This window comes from Labeo rohita, chromosome 8 (genome assembly GCF_022985175.1).
Source record: "Labeo rohita strain BAU-BD-2019 chromosome 8, IGBB_LRoh.1.0, whole genome shotgun sequence".
NCBI classification, from domain to species: Eukaryota; Metazoa; Chordata; class Actinopteri; order Cypriniformes; family Cyprinidae; genus Labeo; species Labeo rohita.
This window is the reverse complement of record NC_066876.1, coordinates 30,620,390-30,637,532: the sequence shown is the minus strand read 5'-3', so window position 1 is coordinate 30,637,532 and position 17,143 is coordinate 30,620,390. Positions and strand designations below refer to the sequence as shown.

Here is a 17,143-nt window from a genome sequence, read left to right as displayed (position 1 = left end):
CAAAAATGATGTTTAGAAGTTAAAAACAGATTTTAGGAGTATGTTTAACAAGAAAATACTATTTCAGGCTTTCAAAATGTCATGTTTAATTCAATGTGCTACTTGCCATTTCTGTGTCTTTATTTGTGCAATTTGTGCAGTTGCAAAGAGAAAATTGTTTCTGCGTAAATCCTACAGCAGATTTTCCAGAAAATTAGGAAAATTAGTTTAAAAAGTGACAAAATCAAACTGGGAATGTAGTGAATTATAAATAAATTCATAAATGTATTTATTCATAAATTTAAAAAAATGCATAATTAGATATTTGTGTTTATTCACTTAACCAACTAACAGTATTTTTGCCATGTTTACAGCAGGGAACGTAATGAATAAAATAAATAAATTCAAAATAAAAGATGTAGATATTATAGTAAATTATATTATAGTAAAAAAAGAATTTTAGTCATAAAAATGTTGAGCTGTAATTAATAGCAATAGGCTGTTTTTCCTTAAGCCAGTCTGCCTTTAAGTCTACATTTAATATATGTAAATAAATAAATGTGCTAAAATTTATGCTTCTTTATCAGCTAACCAATCTGCAGTATTTTATTTTTTTAAATATTTTTTATTTATTTGTTTTTATTTTTTAAATGATCACAGCATGCCGTATGTGTAGTTGAGAGGTTGTTTCTGTTTATTTGTGACCCTGGACCACAAAAACAGTCTTATATTTGTAGTAATAGCTAAAATACATTGTATGGGTCAAAAAATCATGCCAAAAATCATTAGGATATTAAGTAAAGATCATGTTCCTTGAAGATATTTTGTAAATTTCCTACTGTAAATATATCAAAACTTAATTGTTGATTAGTAATATGCATTGCTGAGAATCATTTGGACAACTTTAGAGCCGATTTTCTCAATATTTAATTTTTTTTTTTTTTTTTGCACCCTCAGATTCCAGATTTTAAAATAGTTATATCTCAACCAAACATTGTCCTATCCTAACAAATTATATTTTTTATTAAGCTTTCAGATGCTGTATAAATCTCAATTTCCAAAAATTGACCCTTATGACTGATTATGAATGGTTTTGTGGTCCATGGTCACATTTGTGTAGATATTACATTCATTGTGAAGTGTTTAAATGCTATTGTTTTCTGCTGTAGAGGGGAAGTTATACTCAGCCACGGTCACAGACTTCCTGGCAATCGATGCGGTGATCTACCGCAGTCTGGGCGACAGTCCGACCCTCAGGACGGTCAAACACGACTCCAAATGGCTGAAAGGTGAGCAGATTTGACAGACAGACTCATGACCTGCCGTCACCTCGGCATTAATCCCATCAGAGAGTGTTAAGAGACGTGACAAACTTTGTCACATTATGCTATGATTGTAATTCATGCTCTTGTTGATTTCAGAGCCGTATTTCGTCCAGGCGGTTGATTACGGCGAGTTCATCTACTTCTTCTTTCGGGAAATCGCCATGGAGTACAACAGCATGGGGAAGGTACGGGAAAAACATCTAGCGTGTTTTCCTGCTTCTGCGCCGCAGACAGGAAGTGACAGGAAGTGGGTGTATGAAATATATGAGGGTTTTTTAAGGGATGTTGGGCACGGCCCGTCAGGACGCAGGTACTAAAAATAACACAAACATTGTCTGCTATCCGAATGACGGGCCTTAAATAGCAGTAAGTCAAGAATTCACTTCCTGGTCTGTGAGTGTTGTGAGCAAACAGACGAGTGCAGGACAAAGGCTCATTGTTGTGGGTTCAAAGGCAGAAGACGATGAGATTTGAGAGGCTTCATCGCTCTGATTCAGTGAGGAGTAATTATAGCCTGAGCGTCTCCTGTGAATATGAGTCTCTCCAGTTACTGTACGGACCGACCTGCCAGATTACTGTAATTATACCAGCCTGACGCGACCCTTGTACTCCAATAACAGCTCTCAGATTACAGCACAATCTATGACAGCGCTGTCAGCAGGAAGAATATGTCAAATCACATTTATTTCTACACCGCTTTATACAATATAGAATCAACAGAACAGAATCAATGAATCAATGAATCAATGATTCAGACTTCAACAAATATGAAACCAGTTCAAATTTCAGCTGTAAAGCAGCTCAACATCATTATTTAGATCAGTTCAGATTAAGTTTTGTTCTCATCTGATAGTGTCAAGGCAGTTAAATTGTCTACTGATTTTTTTCAGTAGGGTAGGCAATCAGGTCCATTATATGTCCATTTTTTTTCAAGAATAAAAACTGTCTCAACTAATACTGTACACATTCATCATCCAACATTCAATTATCAGTTGGTGCATTACTATATTAAAGTGATTTATAAACATTTAAGTTGCACATAAGGCATTTTTATAATGAAAATGTATTGCATAATAAAAATGTATTATAATACATTCATGAAATACTGAAGAATAGGTTCAGTTTAAATTAAAGCAATAGCCCCAAGAAGTCGTGGTTTACAGTAGATTTATAACAGCTAAGGGGCGTTGTTAGGCACGGCATGAAGTCATTTCAGTGAGTTGTTCTGATTCTTCTGATGTTCATTCATGTTTATTTGCTGCTATAACTAGTAGTAAAGAGGAAGAGATATTCGCTTTACTACAGTGATCTGTAAAGATCCACAAAATAATTGAGTGTTTAATGTGCCTGTGTCTGCGTGATCAGGTGGTGTTTCCGCGTGTGGCACGCGTGTGTAAGAATGACCGCGGCGGATCACAGCGTGTGCTGGAGAAACAGTGGACGTCCTTCTTAAAAACGCGCCTCAACTGCTCCATCCCGGGAGACTCGCACTTCTACTTCAACATCCTGCAGGCCGTCACTGACGTCATCCACATCAGCGGGCGGGACGTGGTCATGGCCACCTTCTCTACACCATACAACAGGTATCAGAGAGCTGAGATCGATCAGTCACATTAAGATCCAGCACCCGGGAAATGCAAGATTCCCAGGAATGAAAGCGCATGAACTCATGCTGATGGGACGGCGACACACAATGACCCCGTTAGTCAGACACAGCTCTTCTGCCTCACTGAGATTCACAGTTCACACAGGCACAATCCGGCCCTTGTGTGCCGCTCGCACCCGTCTGAGCCGCAATGATTCACAGTTTTGTTATTTTGCTGAAAGCGTGTTGAATGTGTGTTACAGCATCCCAGGATCGGCTGTCTGCGCGTACGACATGGCGGAGATCGCGGCGGCCTTCACCGGACGCTTCAAAGAGCAGAAGTCACCCGATTCCACCTGGACGCCCATCCCAGAGGAGAGAGTGCCCAGACCCAGGTATCTATCCCACATAATTCAGCTGAGCAAACCACCTGATATTCAATATCCAGTTTAAGCCAAAACAAAACCATAGTTTTTTATGCACTGGTCAAATAGGAGATTATTTTGCTTCCATATCATGTCTCTTCTTTCAGACTAGCACTAAAAAAACAGTGAAAGTGTTTTTTCTCTCTGTTGACAGTATTTTTTGATTTATGGAGTGATAAAAAGAGAAATCCAAAATCTTTGAATTTGACTTTAACCTGACTTTGACTTTGAACCTGACTTTATCCAATATTAAAATATTAAATTGAATATTTAAATATTTAATTGCATTATTTTAGTTTTATATTATTATATTTTATTTTTAGGGCTGTCAAAGGATTAATTGCAATTAATCGTATACAAAATAAAAGTTTAAGTTTGCCTAATATGAAATATGTTATTTGTATACAACATTTTTATTTATATACAATATAAATTATATAATGGTTATAACAAATACATATACTTGTAAATATTTCTTAAAAGTATACATGAATGTGTTTCTATTTATATATACATAATTACACACAGTACACTTGCATATATTAGGCAAACTCACACTTTTATTTTGTATGCGATTAATCGTGATTAATTGTTTGACAACCCTATTTTATGTTATGTTTAATTTATTAGTTTTAATTAATTCTTTTGTATTTCCTTGTATTGTCTATTTAAACGTATTTGTATGTGCTACACACAAGTGTTTGTGAGCACATAACCCTGATTCTCCAGATGCAGCAGCTGATTAAATCGTCTCACAGGAGCATTTTTACAAAGCGAAGATCTGCTTCCATATGGCTCGTCTTTGTGTCATGAACGGCGGGAGTATCGCCTGCGCTGATTAACATAAAATTATGTGTTTGTGTGAAACGAGGTCAAGTGTTAATGAGAGCGACCATGCCAACCGCATTTCGGTGTAATTCAGTTTCCTCTGTGCGGGAATGAAGCGGCACATTTCCCATAAACCTTACATCATCCAACATATTTATTGCAGCTGAGATTCATTACAGTGATTTAAATGTTCAGTTCAAAGCGACATACATTCACTAGAGTGATTTCATATGATTATGGCATTGAGTTGTTCTGCTGTGTGTTGTTTGTGCAGGCCGGGCGTCTGCGCAGGATCTTCCTCCGGAGAGAAATTCAAAGTGTCCAACGAGTTTCCGGATGAAACGCTGAACTTCATCAAGCTTCACCCGCTGATGGACGAGGCCGTTCCTTCCATTGCCAATCGCCCGTGGTTCCTCAAGACGATGGTTCGGTGAGTGCTCAAGACGGGTCAGAGGTCCCCTTCTGGGACATGAATGATGCATGAAGATTATTGTCATGCAAATATGGATCGAGCCCATCTTCATAAGCGCTGCTCATTTTCGTGGATGAATCGAGTCATTTGCATGCGATTCAGACACGAAGCGATTCACGAGTATCTGGAGATATTTCATGAATTAAATCAGTGAAGGAAAGATGCTGTTTCTCTCTTATAAAAGCAAAGTGAAAGATTGTCTTCCTATAATGAAATGGATTATGGGAGAATCATGTGTTTGCACAGAATGAGACTCTTTGAAACGACGCCTGGTTTCAGGCTGATAAGTTTCTGTTCATTTGGGTTTGTGTCAGTCTGCACCAGTAAAATTTTCAAGTTATTGAAAACACATTTGCAGAAGCGGTGTCTGTATCCATTTCCCTCGGCTTCAAAGACTCCACAGATTTAGAAAGATGAAAAAATGTGTATAATTTATTTGTCGTCTTATTTCCATCTTGCCAGTTTTAATTACCCTGAAAATGTATTTGCATACTGATTTGGAAATTATACATACATTTGATTAACACTGAGATGAGCCGCTAATTGGAACGGCGGTCGCCAGATAATGCTTTAATTCTTTTAGCGAGAGCTTGTCTGAAAAGTTCATTGTAATAGTGTTCGTTTTGTCAGCTGTTTTTAATTTAGTCTTAATACTGTTAAATGTCCTTTTCGGTTTTGATCATATTTACTCAAGATTTAATTGACTAAATGTCTGTAAAATTATAAAAACAATTACTGATCATGATTTTTGTCATTTGAGAAACTGCATCAGACATTTGGCCACAACAAGCATGAAAACTATTTATAATTTATAGATTTTATTTACAGTCTTTATAAAAAACATTATTAAATATTAAAAAAATATATATTAAATATTTAATTGCATTATTTTTATTTTAGATTTTATTTATTATTTTTAATTACTTTTTTTGTATTTTCTTGTATTTTTCGCCTGAAACTGCATCAGACATTTGGCCACAACAAGCATGAAAACTATTTATAACCCATAATGCGGTCAGTAAACCTGGAACTTTGACTTATAAAAAATAATTCAACATCCTATAATGTTTGACGACCAATCAGAATCAACTATTCAACATGTTCTGGGATAATCAACATAAATGCATGCATGTATAGTGTTAAAATGATTTAACTTATAATAATAATAATAATAATTTAAATTATTTACTTGATTTTTAAATATATATATATATATATATATATATATATATATATATATATATATATATTAAATGAACTACTAAAAAAATGATTTTTTAATTAAATATTTAATTGCATTATTTTTATTTTATTTTATATTTAATTTAATATTTTTAATTAATTATTTTGTATTTTCTTATATTTTTCTATTATAACTATTTTTTGTTTTATTTTTTGTTTTTTACACTACATTTTAGTCTCATCTTTTTTTGTCAACAGTAATGCATGTTGATATAGTCACAATAGCATCTAATGATGTCCGAGCAGTCTCATCTTAAAGTCAAGTTTTCATGAATGAAATTAAGACTGCATTTTAACCCTTTGTCTCTCCGTCAGGTACCGTCTGACACGTATAGCCGTGGATAATGCCGCCGGCCCTCATCGCAACCACACCGTGGTTTTCCTGGGATCGGAGCGAGGGATCGTGCTTAAGTTCCTGGCCAAGATGCGGAGCGGCTTCCTCAACGACAGCCTGTTTCTGGAAGAGCTGAATGTCTACAACCCGGAGAAGTGTGTATTCCATTAGGACGAGCCGCTCTGTCATTTACACCCGTTTATCAGGTTACAGCGTGCGGTTAGTAAATTAAAGAGTGCTGCTGGTTTGGACCGCCAGGCCTGAGCGAACGTTTGCTGAATGATTAAAGCAAACGCAGAGTCTGGTTAATATGTGCTGACGGCCACGTCACAGCGGAATAAACAGGCAAACGCTGACCAACAGGCTTTTTGAGGACAGCGAAGCTGCGTTTAACCACAACGATAGAATGTTTATCTGCTTTATTAACATTTACATTCATGCATTTAGAAGGTGCTTTCATCCACTTACAAAAGAGGAACAAAGCAATTTGTCTAAGAGCTAACAATATTAGGAAGCAAAAAATCCAGAAAGGATTTTTTAAATATTAAAGCAAGACAGCAGAGCCGATTTACCATATTAAAAACAATATACTGGACTGTTCTTTGCATATTAGGGTGATGCTTGCATTGTATTGATGACCTGTATAAATAGTAACAAGCTTAGTTCATTAACATAACTGGATGCAAAGTGACAAGAAACTTTCCACATTAAACAAATGTTTTCACTCAGACATTGCTAGTTTTTTGTAAAATATACTTTAGTAATCTGTATTAAAACTTTGAGTCAAGTCACATTTTTTTTCTATAGGACTTGCAATACAAATTGATTTAAAACAGTTTTACAGTGTTAAACAGGAAAATAACATTGTTAATGTTGCAAAATTCATCAATTATGAAACAAATTCAATTTGAGCTGTAAAGCAGCTCTACAGAAGACAAAGTCACAGTTCAGTTCAGTGTTGATTCAATTCAGCTATTCAGACCAAGTTAATTTGATGATGATTCAGGTCAATAACGTGTCAATGTTGTAAAATTTGTCTCTTTTCAAATTCGATTTGACCATAAAGCAGCTCTACAGAAGACAATACAGTCACAATTCAGTTCAGTGTTGATTAAGATGAGTTCAGTAACAGTTATTCAATTCAGTTATTCAGACTAAAGTAAATTTGATAATTCAGGTCAATAACAGTGTCAATGCTGTAAAATTAGTCTCTTTTTGAATTCGATTTCACCATAAATCAGCTCTACAGATGAGCTGTATGAAGGATGAGACTGAATGAGTGATTGAGTTTGTTCAGAGTCAGTTCAGACGCTCTTGTGAACAATCTGATGTGATCATTCAAGTGATCTGACGTGAATCTATGGTGTTCAGGTGCAGCATTGACGGCGTGGAGGACAAGCGCATCATCAGCATGCAGATCGACAGCAGGAGTCACTCTCTGTTCGTGGCCTTCACCTCATGCGTGGTCAAAGTCCCGCTGTCCCGCTGCGAACGGCACGGCAAGTGCAAAAAGTGCGTCTGCTTTCTCTCCATGTGCCCTGTTCATATAGGCCACTGGCCGTTCTGCACGATTAACCCCTCGTGTGTGTCTCTCTCAGGTCCTGTATCGCCTCCAGGGACCCGTACTGCGGCTGGGTGTCAGAGGGCGCCTGTAAAGAAATCTCTTTGGACCCGAAGTAAGCGCCTCATTCTCAGTCTGTAATTATATATGGCGCGAGCCAAGCGCTGATGTCAGTCTTCCCTCATACTGTGGTTTGAGCTGCTGGAGTTTCTCATCTGGAAAAGAGCATTTGACCCTACAAACCATCCATAACTCATCTATTTATTAATACAGTGTATTGAACGCACGGCATGTTTCCGCTGCCGTCCTCACGTGAGCTCACCATTGCGTGTTTTATACGCAGTTATTACTATTCTGATTGAGTTTTCCACTTCAAAAAGGGAGCCGTATGGAGGTTATGTGAGATCGGCTTGTGCAATTTCTCTGGAGTGAAGGATTATGGGATACGATCTGAGGCTTTTGACTTGATGCTTTGCCCGTCGTTTCAGAAAAAGCTTTTTATGAAATGGACCCTGAGAAAGAAGCCTGCTTTATACTTTGTTTTATACTTTATACAATGGTATAGTATAAAAAATGATATTATGCTCATGGTTAGATAAAGTGATGTACATTTTAGACACAATATTCATTTTGGAGTCTATTGCTCTGTTTCGCTCTCTGATCAACACAGTGGTGCTTCATTCCTGAATGATTGTGTTTTTGAACGAATCAAGTGAGTCAATGATTCAATAAGCCACTCACAATGGCAGCTGCTAAATTTAAAACTGCATACTAGTATATTACTCTTACTATTTATTGCATCTTTCTGTGGCATGAGTAATGAGAGTAGTATGCTAGTACACGGTTCCGAAGTCACTTGCTTAATTCCTTAAAAATCTGCTGTTTTGAAGGAATCGTTTGAATGAGTGAATCAGTGACTCACTCATTAAGGCTTGTTGCTGTACCTACTGGTGGTTTTAGTTTATTATTTAAATGCTCAGTATATTTTATTTATAAATCATTTATCACCTAACATTACGCAATTTAATTGCAGTGTAAATGCATTCATGGCATCTCTGAGCTGCAACAGTCAAAGGTGAATTTTGGTGATTGATTTCATTTGATTGGTAACAGCCCTAATTGCATTTATTAAATAAACATATGTCACCCTGGACCACAAAACCAGTCTTAAGTAATTCAGGTATATTAGTACCAATAGCCAAAGATACATTGCATGGGTCAAAATTATCAATTTTTCTCTTATGCCAAAAATCATTAGGATATTAAGTAAAGATCATGTTCCATGAAGATATTTTGTAAATTTCCTACCATACATATATCAAAAATCAATTTTTGATTAGTTATATGCATTGCTGAGAACTTCATTTGGACAACTCTAAAGGTGATTTTCTTCATTTCTTAGATTTTTTTGCACCCTCAGATTCCAGATTTTCAAATAGTTTGATGAAATCATCAATGAAAGCTTATTTATTCAGATTTCAGATGATTTATAAATCTCAATTTCAAAAAGTTGACCCTAATGACCGGTTTTGTGGTCCGGAGTCACATAAATGTATATAGAAGTTGACACATACATGTAATAAGGTTAGAAAATTTGCCCTTATAAAGGTTAAAAATTGTCCCTGGAAGTCTGTTTAAGGTGGAAAATATCCTGTTTGGCCTTTTACAAACGGCCAGCCTACAAAGAAGTGTCTCTGTTTGTCATCTGAGCTGCATTCATTCGTGTTTGAGGTGTTCTCATGACTCTTCATGAGGTTCAGATCTCATCTGAGCTCGGTTTCATTCTCATCAGTGCTCTCGATGCAGTGTATTTCTCTCTCATCTGTGAGATGATGAATCTCTCTCTGGACGGTCGAGGGTTGAATGATATCAGGCCGCTCTTCATTACAATCCAATCAGCATCAATGAAACTTCAGAAATAAACATCTGTGTTTTTATTAATATTCACGTCACATTTATGATCCTGTTTTCTGCTTCATTTTCTCATGATAGTGTTTGAATGACACATTCATTCGCTCCAACATTTATTAATATTGTTTGAAAATGTACTTGAGATTGAAGTCAGTGAGTGTGAAATGGAAGTGTTGAAGTCACTTGCTCACTGTGTGTGTGTGTGTGTGTGTGTGTGCGCAGATGGCCGTTCGAGCAGGACGTGGAACAGGGCAACACAGATGGACTGGGCGACTGCCAAAGTAAGCAGAACCCGTTTACTGAGCGCTGGACGCTCCTCAGACACAGCTGCACTCTCACACACTCACACACTCCTGCACTTGTCAGAAAGACTCGTTCGACACTAGAAACCACAGCAACAACTATATTAGCATCCACAACAGCAGACGATAACCCTCTGTTTATCGCAAGAGTTTTTGTTGTTGCTTGCTGTAAATGCTCGAGCTTATTAAAGCAGGATGGATTCTGATTGGCTGCTTGTGTTTTTATCATTCATCAGCTGGATAATAATCGCTAAAAGTGATTTCTGTGATATCGTTCAGGTGTGGTCACATTTACCTCTGCTCAGTGAAATTTTGCCCTTCCAATAGCAATTTCTCACACAAGAGGGTGAAAAACTTCCACATGCAGATTTCCCTCATTTTCAAATTGTTGCTCATGTGAATTTGTCACATTGAACAACAGGTATCTTTTTGTTTTGACAGTAATTTGTGTGTGAGCTATGATTTATATATTGCTACGTTATTGAGACTGTAGATTTAAATGTTTATCGGTGCCAATATTAAGCTTTTTAATGGTTATCAGTATTGGTCATTTTCAAAAACAACTTGCCGGTAAAATAATTTAAAAGTATTTAAAGAACGTTTTTGTCAAAGTTTTGACAATAAATTTCATTTTTACACCAGGCATATATGAACTTGCAATTGCGAGTTATAAAGTCAGAATTGTGAGATATAAACACAATTCTGAGAAATAAAGTTAGAATTGCAAGATATAAACTCGCAATTCTGAGAAATAGTCAGAATTGCGCAATATAAACTTGCAGTTCTGAGAAATAAAGTCAGAATTGCGTGATATAAACTTGCATATCTGAGAAATAACGTCTGAATTGCGTGATATAAACTTGCAATTCTGAGAAATAAAGTTAGAATTGCAAGATATAAACCCGCAATTCTGAGAAATAAAGTCTGAATTGCGTGATAGAAACTTTAAATTCCGAGAAATTGTCGCAATTAAGACTTTATAACTTGCAGTTGCGAGTTTAAATCTTTTATTAACAAGGTTCGGGAGGAGCGCGTCAGATACCTAGCCTAATTAACACAGCAGGAGCCCACTCAAGTTAATCAACGCTATAGATTCAAATACAGCTGACTTACCTCTATCCTTATGACAGTTTATCAGCATCCCTCCACAACCCTATCTCCTCACTCCCGAGTTCTCACTACACCTAGGGGGGTTCTTTGGGCTCGGGCCATTCCTGAGCTCGGAGCCCTTCCCCGGTCAGCTCGGCAAATATGCATTACTATACTCCGGCTAATTATGTGTAAGCGTCAACTCGTGAAATCTCACAATTCTGAGAAAACGGTCAGAATTGTGAGATACAAAGTCGCAATTGCAAGAAAAGTCAGAATTGTGAGTTTATATCTTACAATTCTGACTTTATTTCTTGCAATCGTGAGTTTATATCCCGTGATTCTGACTTTATATCTCACAATTGTGCGTTTATATCTCAGTTCTAAGAAAAAAGTGCGAATTCCGAGTTCATCTGACGCAGTTCTCAAAAAAAAAAAAGTCAGAATTGCGGGATGAAAAGTCGCAATTACCTTTGTTATTTTTTTTATTTAGTGGTGGAAACGGGCTTCCATAATATTACTATACTATAATATGTCTGCACCAACACACAATAATATTGTTTATTAAAAGCACACTACAGTTTTGTTGTCTGTCACTTTAAATGCTTGTGCTTTTTGAAAGTTGGTGAATTGTGATTCCTGTGATATCACTCAGGTGTGGTCACATTTATCATTGCTTGGCGAAATTTTGCCATTCCAATAGGAATTTGCCAATCTCAAATTTGACATCAGGGTGAAAAAATGTTAATGTGAATTTGCTGCATTGAACAATTGTTCCAGTTATTATACGTAAGTGCATTACAGTTTTCGTCTGTAGCTTTAAATGCTTGCACTCTTTAATATTGGGTGGATTCTGATTGGCTGTTAATGCTTTTATCATTCATCAGCTTGATTCCCATGATTCCTGTCATATCATTCTGATGTGTTCACATTTACTGCTGCTCTGCAAAATTTTCCATTCCAATAGGAATTAGACTATGGACCAGTGAAATTTTACATCGATGTCACAAATTTGTCTTTATCATTATAGTTCATTATTTCATTATATCATTATAGTTGTCGTGTAGTTTTTTAATTGCTAAATCTTTATCATCACTGATGTGAACGAGTCTTTAGTCATCTTAGATGCACTCAAGTTATTTCTGAGCTCTGGTATGATCTTGTTAAACGTTCTGCTGCCGCAGTTTTAAATGTGTCATTAGATTAATTCAGTAATAAATGATGTGTGTGTGTGTGAGAGAATCACATTTGAGCCAATTAACACGTTTTTTCATTTGTCTCCAGATTCGTTCGTGGCTCTCAATGGTGAGTAAAGCTCTTCTTCTCTCTTTCTCTCTCATCGTAATTTCTCTGTTGGTGAACGTTTCATTTCTCTGACTGCGTTTTCTTGTAGAACATCAGCAGCGCAGGCAGCAGGGTGTGAACGATATTACCCAGAATGCTGCACGCGGTCAGTGTCTCCAGTGTTTCCTGTGTGTAGATGTAGTTAGAGACGCTCCTCAGTGATTCGCTCTGACCTTTCATTGCCTAATTGGATGGATCTCTGCGCTTCATAGAGCAAAGGATTGTGGGTTAGAGTCAGGCGAATGCAAATGACTGTTTACAGGGAATAAACACTCAGGGCTTCTCCCAAGACCCGGCAGAAATTATTCATGAAATACAATCAGGCTAAAAACACACACACACACACACACACTCACACACATGATTGACAGCCCTCCCCTGGCTGTTAGAGTGAATCTGATTGGCTGAAGCAATTGTGACCTACATATCACACGAGTGTGTGTTTATCGGTAATATTAGCGATCTCATGAGCTTCATTAGCGTCCTTGTGTCTGTCGCTCCACTACTTCATTTATTCTGTGTTTGATGTTGTTTTCTCTCCATTTCCTTCATAAAGCGCTCATATGCGTGTATGTTTGTTTTTTTTAAATATATATTTTTCCGTCTGGACGGCTGGTTTCTCATTCTGTTTCGCTAGTTAAAGGACGCTGGCTGTTTAGAGCTGATTTTTCTGTAGGCTTTCCTCTCGTATGTGTGTCATCGTCCTCGCCGGCTCTTCCTCTGGCTGTGGAAAATGAATTATAAAATAGAGCTGTCACAGTAATCTCGCGGCCCGTGGCGCTTTCTTAAATAAATCATTTTAATGACTGCGGCTGGAAGACACTCGACTGGCCCATAAACAACGGCCACCGGCACAACACACACAGAGATGTGGATTAACACGAGTTAAACTAGTCCAGCGATTCACAAACTTCAACCAAACCCCTTTGACCTAAAAGAACTGAGTAAAGAATGGAGTTAATATTTCAAGAATTTGTAAAATATGTCGGTTAATGGTAAAAAAAAAAAAAATATATATATATATATATACACGTATAATAATATCTTTGGTAGTTGTTCAAACATTAAGAATGTTGTGTACACAAATTCATATTCAAATTTAAATTTAAGTAATTTTAGTGTTTTTTCATCTTAATGAACTGGGCATAGCCTTAAAAAATTTCATGTGGTGCAACCATAATTTATTTTAAAATTAATTTATTTCCTTAACATGCTTAACATTTTTTAGATATTCTCAGTAATTAAAGTATTTAGAAACAATGTATTTGCATTTATTTTGAGATTTTGTAAATAACGATCTCACATTTTTGTTTTATAATTTCAGAGTTGCCTTCTTAAATGTAGTTAGTAGACTTTTTTTTCCTGTAAATTGCATAAAACTGATAAAAATTATTTTAAAAATACCATTTACTTAAGCATGCTGTAGTAGTGATTCATATTTCAACCACAGAAATAAAAAAAAATGTATATTTATTTTAATACAGTTATTCCTACTATTGGTTGTACCACAAGTGATGGTCGCTCCAAATGAGGCAAAGGCCTTATTTCATTTTTGAAAAAGTCTATTTAAAGAGACGTGTGAAAAGTACAACACATGGCATGAACTGCAGGCATTTCTTTACCCCCAGTTATTTCTGAAATTTGCCTAATCTTGGCTACTCAATTGACCCTTCGCTGAGAGTGTGAATAACAGGCGATCTGACCAATCATAATGTCAAATATGCCATTTTGTCTGACAAACACACCAGACAGGAGAGTAGATTACAGTCGGTGGACTTGAACTTGAAAAATGGTGTGTATTCATGCGATTCATGTGCCGCTTGAACTTGCTGTTTGAATTCCTTAAAAAAATGACACAATTTGAACATGTGGACTTTGTTTCATACCAAAAGTCACCAGCTCTGTCTTGTATGTATGTATGTATGTATATAAACAATCAATTGAATATAAAAGCCCAAAACTGCCAATCTGGGACATATATATATAATTGAAAACACTCTGCTGTGGTCGCACCACATGATATTTCAGTTAATTCAGTCAAAATTTACAAGCACAGAATTGGCCACCTATCCTATCTTTGAACGGATTTCAACATAAAATTCCCAAAATGGTAGTTTCTTGATGGTCGCACCACGTGATATTTCATAAAATGGAAATCATCTGACAAAGTTTGTACATTATAATGGAAATATAAATACAAATGTTTTGCAATTTTATTTTCCTTTTCTTTTTTTTATTGAATTAATTATTAGCTTTTCATCAACCCTCAAAAACCCAGTTTGGGATATCCTGTACTAGAGTAAACTAGCTGTTTGTTAGCATTACTGTGGTGTTTAACTGTAGTTATGTATTTGTTGGTCTGATATCAGTATCTGTTCTTCCGATTGATTTGGGTTGGTTTAGTCTTGATAATCATTGCAACAACTAGTTTTATTTCACATGACCATTTGAGCAAATAGTTCATTTTCAGGTCAGCTAGTCGTATGCGAGTTTCATGTAATGGAGTTTATTCTGTGACTATGAGCAGCTTACTGTAAATTACTGTTAATTACATGGATAATCAGCAAATGAATCAATCATTGGACGTGAAGCATTGATTTGAGTGTGAATGGATGTGTGGTTGCTTGTGTGGGGTCTGTCATGTGTCTCAAAGAGATGTCAACGTGTGCTGTGCTCCAGCAGGCCTCCTCACCACCGTCCCTCCCGCCGCCGGGGGCCCGCATGTCCGGGACCGCATGGTCAAGCCGAAGGAGGCTGTGCCACCGGGCGATCAGAGGGACCCGTATGTGGCCGTTCCCTCAGAGACACAGCAGGAGAGCGCCGGTAAGCCTCGGAACGATCATACTGTGGAGGAAACGAGCTGCTTCCTGCGTCCGTACCATCAACACACACATTTTTTTCAAAATTGTGTTCAAAACTGCGAAATCTTCATAGACAGTCCAGAGATTCAGTTCAGTATCAATACAAACAACTCAGTCTAATGAGATTTTTACATTGTTGCATTTGGCAGAAGTGTTTAAGGTTTGAGTTTAATGGGTTTTTTATATTTAAGATTTTTTCAAGTAACAAAAATTGTTTTTGTGGTTTTATTTTTAGTTCTATTTAACTATAATAAGCATGTATTTAACACTATCTCGTAAACGGTGCTCACAGTATGATCAGGAATGACAGAACGATTCCAGCGTTTAGTGGATCGATGCGCGTGATCGAGTGTTACAGACGACAGCAGCGCTGAGCTCATTAGCAAACGGCAGTGTTTAATTGACATTGATTATCAATAACGAAGCGGTTAATCTCCTGACAGACGTCGGTCGTGGCAGTCCGTGTTCATGAATCTCTCCGTACGTGTGTTTTAACACTAAGCGATGCACGAATGAAGGTAGCGGCGTGTTTGACGGTCGCTGGAAGCAGTTCAACTGTTTAACACACACAATGGTGGCAGAAACGCATCACTGCTGACGTCTGAGCCTCTGTTACAGCATCGACCGTGGTGCTGAACCAAGGCTCACACATTACATCGGCTTCTTCTCAAAGGCTTTATTCATTTGATGATTGTAATATGGGTTGCTCTGCTTTTCTTTGATCGTGAGCTGTGATGATGTGTGTTTTATGATGCATGGCTTCTGTATTCACTGCTTTTGCTGTTTTCAGACTCTTGTGGCAAACACTCTTCCTCACACAGCCAGATATTTCCTTTCTGCTTAACATATTAACGCTCATGAATATTCATGCAGGCTCCGCCCCCTCCATCCCTCCTGTGTGTCAGTAGTGTGACGGTCAGATGTGCTGCGAACACGAACTGCTCGTAATTCACCAGAAGAAAATCCAAGACACCTGTATTATTATAGTGCTTTATACAATAAAGATTTTATTTAGATAAATCAAAGAAAAGAATCGATAATGCAAACTTCGTCAAATATGAGAATGCTGTAAAGCAGCTCATTATTCAGATCAATTCAGTTCAGTGTTGATTCAGTTCAGTTCAACTGTCAAAATTTGCTAAATTCATCATGAAAAGTAAAAAATGCAAGAATTTTGTTTGTTTAAAGAAAATGAAGTCAATTTTTTTGCATTGCAAATATTTATTTTCAAAGATTTTGACATTTTATCCCAAATCCTTATTACTTTAAAAAATAATCAAAAATCACAATCTTATTAATTAATTTAAGGGGAGACACTGCAGGCAAACACTGTTTTTTCATGCAACCATCTAGTCTGAGATTTTGGGCTTTATGGTTTTTCGATTTTTGTACTGGAAATGTATGCAAATTAGTGTGTATTTCATTAAATAATGCCTCATTTTCATATTTAAACCTAATATTTTACAAAACTTGTAATACAAAAAATGTTTGCAATTGTCAATGTAACCAATCAACTGGGTAAGTAAAGTGATAACTGTTAGTTTTTTTTAATTAGTTTAATTTTTTTACCCTATTCACCTGCAGTGTCTCGCCTTAATAAGATATTATTTTAATATATTATTAAATTGCAATAATTTATTAATTTCATGTGAAAATATAATTATTTAAACTGTAAAATATTTGAAGAGTTCAGATGCAAAAGCCTCTAAATCCATCTGACGTATTTCTGTAAAATTCGCATTTCTTTCTGTCTACTTTGTTTAGGGTTCTATGAAAGTACTGGTACTTCTGATTGGGCTGAGGCTGGAATTTAAGCAAGTTCGAAGTAAAAGTGTTTGATGGACGTATACTATGTGTATCATTTTCTCATTTTTGCCCGAGATGG

At 36.6% G+C, this 17,143-nt stretch overlaps 1 protein-coding gene across 6 annotated transcripts in view; it reads left to right on the top strand.

Moving 5' to 3' along the window:
* sema6a (sema domain, transmembrane domain (TM), and cytoplasmic domain, (semaphorin) 6A) overlaps positions 1 to 17,143 on the top strand; it is a 76,682-nt gene that overhangs the window by 48,759 nt on the left and 10,780 nt on the right. For 2 of the 6 annotated variants that reach the window (XM_051116591.1, XM_051116597.1), the window contains 12 exons: positions 1,149 to 1,268; positions 1,401 to 1,489; positions 2,670 to 2,887; positions 3,153 to 3,284; positions 4,417 to 4,572; positions 6,172 to 6,345; positions 7,562 to 7,702; positions 7,789 to 7,866; positions 9,885 to 9,943; positions 12,338 to 12,358; positions 12,447 to 12,503; positions 15,077 to 15,220. In XM_051116591.1, the coding sequence (XP_050972548.1) occupies positions 1,149 to 1,268; positions 1,401 to 1,489; positions 2,670 to 2,887; positions 3,153 to 3,284; positions 4,417 to 4,572; positions 6,172 to 6,345; positions 7,562 to 7,702; positions 7,789 to 7,866; positions 9,885 to 9,943; positions 12,338 to 12,358; positions 12,447 to 12,503; positions 15,077 to 15,220 (1,389 nt within the window). The remainder of the gene's footprint in view (positions 1 to 1,148; positions 1,269 to 1,400; positions 1,490 to 2,669; positions 2,888 to 3,152; positions 3,285 to 4,416; positions 4,573 to 6,171; positions 6,346 to 7,561; positions 7,703 to 7,788; positions 7,867 to 9,884; positions 9,944 to 12,337; positions 12,359 to 12,446; positions 12,504 to 15,076; positions 15,221 to 17,143) is intronic. The other 4 variants (XM_051116592.1, XM_051116595.1, XM_051116593.1 and 1 more) reach the window with 4 other exon arrangements.